At 51.0% G+C, this 6,870-nt stretch overlaps 1 protein-coding gene across 2 annotated transcripts in view; it reads right to left on the reverse strand.

The window, feature by feature from the left end:
• The window catches only part of LOC120924711 (involucrin-like), a 24,160-nt gene extending 18,538 nt beyond the window's left edge, over window positions 1-5,622 (reverse strand). Inside the window, exon 1 of one of the 2 annotated variants that reach the window (XM_040335725.1) lies at window positions 5,583-5,622. In XM_040335725.1, coding sequence (XP_040191659.1) covers window positions 5,583-5,607 — 25 coding nt within the window. In that variant the 5' untranslated portion in view covers window positions 5,608-5,622. Of the gene's footprint in view, window positions 1-5,318; window positions 5,470-5,582 lie in introns of those variants that run through there. The other variant, XM_040335726.1, reaches the window with a different exon arrangement.
• Window positions 5,623-6,870: the final 1,248 nt, after the last annotated feature.

Here is a 6,870-nt window from a genome sequence, read left to right on the forward strand (position 1 = left end):
CCTCAGACGCCAGCCCAGCCTCACCCGGTCCCTCAGACGCCAGCCCAGCCTCACCCGGTCCCTCAGACGCCAGCCCAGCCTCACCCGGTCCCTCAGACGCCAGCCCAGCCTCACCCGGTCCCTCAGACGCCAGCCCAGCCTGATCCCTTGCTTGGGGTCCCAGTGTTGCTGGTGTTCCTAGTATCCACCAAGGGGATAAAGACCCTGGGCTATATTCTCAGAAGAGTTACGACGGAGTATCTCTCTTTTTTGACCCGAGTATCTATGCAAGTGATTCCTAGAATCATTTTCGCATAGATACGCTGAAGATCCGACAGGTGTAAGTCACTTACACTGTCGGATCTTAAATGTAATTCGCCGCCTGCCGCTAGGTGGCGTTTACGTTCAGGTCTCATTTGTTTATGCAAATTAGCCTGATACGCCGATTCCCCAACGAAATCGCGTTGCGTAACCGTCGTTTGCGTAAGGTTACCCCTGCTATATGAGGGGTAACCTTACGCCAGTCCGCCGTATGCCATGTTAAGTATGGCGTCGGGTCCGCGTCGTCTTTTCCCGTCGGGTACGTCGTTTTCCTAAGTCGTTCTTGAATCCGACTTTACGTCAATGACGTACACGTCGGCGTCATTGACGTTTTCCGTCGAGAACTGGAGCATGCGCACTGGGCTATTTTTAGCCCGGCGCATGCGCAGTTCGATCGGCACGGGGGGGCGCGCTTAATTGAAATATAAGCCGCCCCCTTTGAATTACGCGGGGGTACGCCGGGCCTTTTACACTACGGAGCAAGTGCTTGGAGAATACAGCACTTGCTCCTGTAAGTTAGGGCAGCGTAGTGTAAATGGCTTACGCTACGGCCGCGGGAAAACTACGAGAATCTGGCCCCCTGAAGAGAGTAGCCAGGGCAAAGCGTGTCCTCTGGTTACTTTGTGCACAAAATTCTGAGTACCCCAAAAAGCCCACCCTGCACCCCAATCAGGTTCAACAAGACATTCCCTGCCTGGCCATTGAGTTGTGAGACAGTTTGAGCTGTTGTGTGCCTGGCTGTACCCCCGAAAGGGAAGAGAACCGGGGGGGGGGCAATCATCTGGGGTGGATCGGGGTCTTCGCTACATACAGATGACAGGAAGTTTCTGATTTGGGTAAGAGCCCATTCACACAGGGGCGGCACGACTTGGGGTGGCGACTCGGCAATGTGGCCTGAGCGCGCACCACAGCGCGACCTGGGGCAACTTAGAAGGCGACTTCAAGGTGGCCAATCAAACTCCAATCAGCTCTGTGGGAGGGGTTTGCCTGCAAAATGTTCTCTTCCTGTATTGTTGCTTGTGTTAAGACGGTGATCCCGACTTCTGAGGCGACTTCCGTTGAAATCAATGGGTACCTAGACCTAGAAGTCGCCCTGAAGTAGTACAGGAACCTTTTCTGAAGTCGGAGCGACTTCAGTAGCGTGCATTAGACCGCATTCACATCTAGGCGTTTTTACGCCTGTAGCGCTACGCCGCTGCCGCCAGAGGGCTGGAAATACATGTCCCTCTATGGAGATGGTTCACATCTCCACGCCGAACGCCTGACGCCTGAAAAAAGGTCCTGGACCTTTTTTTCAGGCGTCTTTCGGCGTTTCGGCTAGGAGATGGGAAGCATCTCCATAGAGGGGGTCATTCTGGGCGGACAATACCGGCGTTTTGTCGCCGCAAATCGTGGTACAAAACGCCGCTATTTGTACCGCGATTTGCGGCGACAAAACGCCGCGATTTCGTCCGCCTAGATGTGAATGGAGCCTTAGGACGGCTCCATTCACTTTCATGGATTCTCTCAACAGCGCGACTTGAAGTTGAACCCCAAGTCGCCCCTGTGTGAATGGCCTCAAAGAGTTCCATTCGACGTGTAGCATCTGTAATCTAAAAAAAGAAGAAGACGTATAGACTGACACGCTATGTTACCAAAAGTTTTGGGACGCCTGCCTTTACACGCACGTAAACTTTAATGGCATCCCAGTCTAAAGGCCCCTTACACACGATATGAAAATCGGAAATAACATTTTGTCGATTTTTCAGATCGATAGTAGAGCGCTTTTCGACAGCCGATTTCCGATTTTGTTGTAGGATGTGAACACGATGTCCGATTTACACTTAATTAGTGCGGTTTAAATCGTAAGAGCAAGACTACGCATGCTCAGCAACGCAAGAACACATACAAAGCTATTCGACACATTACATCACTTAAACAGCTGAATTCTGTCGCACGAACATTTTCGTATGGTGAGTAACCCTCTTCACTTTCCACACGAGAGTGACGAGACTAGCATGCAAAAAAAAATGAACGGTTGTCCGAAAATCTGATCATGTGTAGGAGGCTTTAGGCTGTGTTCACACCTAGGCGTATATATGCCTGAAGCGCGACGCCGCAGCAGCCCCTAAGACGCTGGAGGGCCGATTTTACATTGCCCTCTATGGAGATGGTTCACATCTCCACGCTGAACGCCGTACGCCTGAAAACAAGTCCCGGACCTTTTTTTCAGGCAGCGTTAGGCATAGGCGATGTGGACCTGGGGTAAGCTGCATTCACAATCGCAGCGTTTTGTCGCCGCAAAACGCCGCAATTTGTCGCCGCAATTCGGTACGCCAAGGTGTGAATGCAGCCTTAGTCTGTAGGGTTCAATATTGAGTTGGCCCACAACCGTTGCAGCTATAAACAGCTTCAACTCTTCTGGGAAGGCCGTCCACAAGGTTTAGGTGGGCTTCTGTGGCAGTGGTCACCAACCCTGTCCTCAGGGCCCACTAACAGGCCAGGTTTGCACGATAACTGAAATATATCACAGGCGATCTCATTTGCTGCTCAGTGATTCTAGTCTAAGGTAATACATAAAACCTGGCCTGTTAGTGGGCCCTGAGGACAGGGTTGATGACCCCAGAAGAGCATTTGTGAGGTCAGGCACTGATGTTAGACGAGAAGGCCTGGCTCGCAGTCTCCGCTCTAATTCATCCCAAAAAGGTGGTCTATCGGGTTAAGGTCAGGACTCTGTGCAGGCCAGTCAAGTTCCTCAAACTCACTCATTCATGTCTTTATGGACCTTGCTTGGTGCTCTGTCATGTTGGAACAGGAAGGGGTTGTCCCCAAACTGTTCCCACAAAGTTGGGAGCATGAAAGTATCCAAAATGTCTTGGTATTCTGACGCCCTAAGAGTTCCCTTCACTGGAACTAAAGGGCCAACCCCTGAAAAAACAACCCCCCCCCCCCCCCATAATGACCAAATGATTTGGACCAGTGCACCAAAGCAAAGCCCAAAAAGACATGGATGAACGAGTTTGGGGTGGAGGAACTTGATGGGCCTGCACATGGTCTTGGCATGGTGACACCTTCGGAGTTCCCTTAACTAGAACTAAAGGGCCAACCCCTGAAAAAAACAACCCCCCCACACCATAATCCCCCCTCCACCAAATGATTTGGACTAGTGCACAAAATCAAAGCCCATGATGGATGAACGAGTTTGGGGTGGAGGAACTTGATGGGCCTGCACATGGTCTTGGCATGGTGACACTTTAGGAGTTCCCTTCACTGGAACTAAGGGGCCAACCCCTGAAAAAAACAACCCCCCCCCCCAAACCATAATCCCCCCTCCACCAAATGATTTGGACCAGCGCACAAAAGCAAAGCCCAAAAAGACATGGATGAACAAGTTTGGGGTGGAGGAACTTGATGGGCCTGCATATGGTCTTGTGACACCTTCGGAGTTCCCGTCACTGGAACTAAGGGGCCAAACCCAACCCCTGAAAAAACACCTACACACACACACACACACACACACCATAACCCCCCCCCTCTACAAAACACCCCCATGCACCAAAATACCCCCCCCCCTCTACAAAACACCCCCACACATACACCCCATATTCCCCCCTCTACAAAACACCCCCACACAACATAATCCCCCACTCTACGTAACACCCCCAAACACCCTAATATAACCCCCCCTCTACAAAACACCCCCACACACCATAATACCCCCCTCTACAAAACACCCCCACACATACACCCCATAATCCCCCTTTACAAAACACCCCCACACACCCCATAATCCCCCCCCTAAAAAAATACCCCCCTCTACAAAACACCCCCACACACACACCCCCCATAATCCCCCGTCTACAAAACACCCACACCATAATCCCCCCCCCCCTCTACAAAACACCCCCACACACCCCATAATCCCCCCTAAACAAAACACCCCCACACACCCCATAACCCCCCCCCTAAAAAAATACCCCCTCTACAAAACACCCCCACACACACCCCCCCCATAATCCCCCGTTTACAAAACACCCACACCATAATCCCCCCCCCCCCTCTACAAAACACCCCCACACACCCCATAATCCCCCCCTAAACAAAACACACCCCCACACACCCCATAATACCCCCCTAAACAAAACACCCCCACACACCCCATAATCCCCCCCTAAAAAGAATACCCCCCCTCTACAAAACGCCCCCCCCCCCCATAATCCCCCGTCTACAAAACACCCACACCATAATCCCCCCCTCCCTCTACAAAACACCCACACACACACACCATAACCCCCCCCCCCCCCCTACAAAACACCCCCACACACACACACCGCAATCCCCTCTCCACCACATGATTTGGACCAGAGTACAAAGCAAGGTCCATAAAGACATGGATGAGCGAGTTCATGGTGGAGGAACTTGACGGGCCTGCTCAGAGGCCTGACCTCAACCCCACAGAACACCTTCGGAATGAATTATGTCGGAGACTGTGAGCCCCGGCCTACACGCCCGACATCAAAGCCTGACCTCACAAATGCTCTTCTGGAACAAAATAATCAAACATTCCCATAGACACCCTCCTAAACCTTGTAGACGGCCTTCCCAGAAGGGTTGGAGCCGCTATAGCTGCGTAGGGTGGCTGGGTTGCCACCTCATCCCTTTTCGAACACATATGAACTCCACAGGTTCCGAGGTAAAAATTTAATGCAGAAAAGGCATCGAGCGAGTTGAATTACCGCCTTCACCATCCACAAAACCCGCGTAATGCGTCTTTCGGTTTGAAAGAGGTGAGGTGGCAACCCCGAGGGGTGGGCCGACTCCACATCGAACCCTCCGGCCTAAGACCGGGAGGCCATTGAAGTCCATGTGCGTGTGAAGGCCGGCGTCCCAATACTTCTGGTAAAATGGTGCATTTGTTCTCCTGGAAATGGTTGCCACTAACCGAAGACATTCTTTCCGGCCGCCCCCCCACACACACACACAATACGGAGAAAAAACAGTCGGATAAACAGCAAAAATGCCATAAAAATGTTACTTACTGATGGATTATATCCGATCCAGAGGAGGGAAACGACGATGAATCCTTTGTATCTCTGAAGCTTGGTAACACCCAATGCTGTATTTTCCTAGATGTCTCCTGTTCTATCTGCTGAAAAGCCCAGCAAGCTCTCTCACCCCTCCCCCCTCTGAGCTTCCACTCCCCTCCCCCCACCCTTTGAATGAGCATTTTTTTTTTTTTTTCCCCTGCAAAACAGGAAATGACGACCTTCATTAACAAGTAAAAAGAAATGTGCAAACAATACCCTGCCATAGGACTTTACACGCCATGGCGTCACGCTTTGTACAAGGAGACCGTTGGAAGGATCTTTCCAATATGGTGACGGAAAAATCTGATCACTACGACATGACTTCTTCCTCATGGACCGAGACTACAGGCGGCAGAGATGGCGCGTCTTAACCGTTTCAGCGCCTTGATTTACCCCACACGCTTCCCGACCAGGCCATTTTTTTGCGATACAGCACTGCGTTACTTTAACTGATAATTGCGCGGTCGTGCGACGCTGTACACAAACAAAATTGACGTCCTTTTTTCCCCCCACAAATAGAGCTTTCTTTTGGTGGTATTTCATCACCTCTGCGGTTTTTGGCCTGGATTCAAGAAGCAATTGCGCCTATGTAACCATAGGTTAGGCTGGGTTCACACTACGATTTTCCCGTCCGTCAGCCGCATACGATTTCGGTATTGACAACGTACGGGAAAACGTATAGATAGACAATGCATTGCAAATCGTATGCACTCAGATGCATCCGGGTGCGTACGATTTGCTGGCAAAACGTTTTTTAACAGTACGCAAAACCGTGTTCAACCACGGTTTTGCGGCCGTATTTGAAACCGTATGGCAAACGCATACGTTTTTTTTTTAACATTAAAGTCAATGGAAAACGCACATATGTGCGGTTCCATAAGTTTACGTCCGTTTCAGCCGCATACGTTTTTTCATATAAATCGTATGCGGCTGACGGACGGGAAAATCGTAGTGTGAACCCAGCCTTACACAGCGCAATTGCTTACTTGCCCCGGCGTTACGAATGCTCCTGATTCAGGAACCTCGTTACGCCGACTGCAGCCTAAGATCTGCGCGGCATAAGGCTCTTATGGCTCTCGTCTAAGCAAATGACGTCGGTGCGACGTCAGTTAGCGCAATGCACGTCGGGTAATTTACCCGACTGAGCATGCGCAGTACGTCCGGCGCGGGAGTGCGCCTAATTTAAATGGGACTCGCCCCATGCGATTGGGCCCGCCTTGCGCCGGACGGATTTAGGATACACCGCCGCAAATTTCCAGGTAAGTGCTTTGTGGATCGGGCACTAACTTGGAAAAGTTGCGGCGGTGTAACTTAAAGCGGAAAAGTTAGGTCGCGCCCGGGCTACGTGAATCTGGCCCTCAGTGCTTGCCTCTCTGCGCTGCATCGGCGTAGCGTAAAGGATATACGCTACGGCGGCATAAATATGCGCCAGTGTCTGTGAATCCGGGCCATAGTTTTTTTTTTTTTAATTGTCCGTATTTTTTTTTGTTTATTGCGCAAAAAA

Source organism: Rana temporaria, chromosome 1, assembly GCF_905171775.1.
Source record: "Rana temporaria chromosome 1, aRanTem1.1, whole genome shotgun sequence".
NCBI classification, from domain to species: domain Eukaryota; kingdom Metazoa; phylum Chordata; class Amphibia; order Anura; family Ranidae; genus Rana; species Rana temporaria.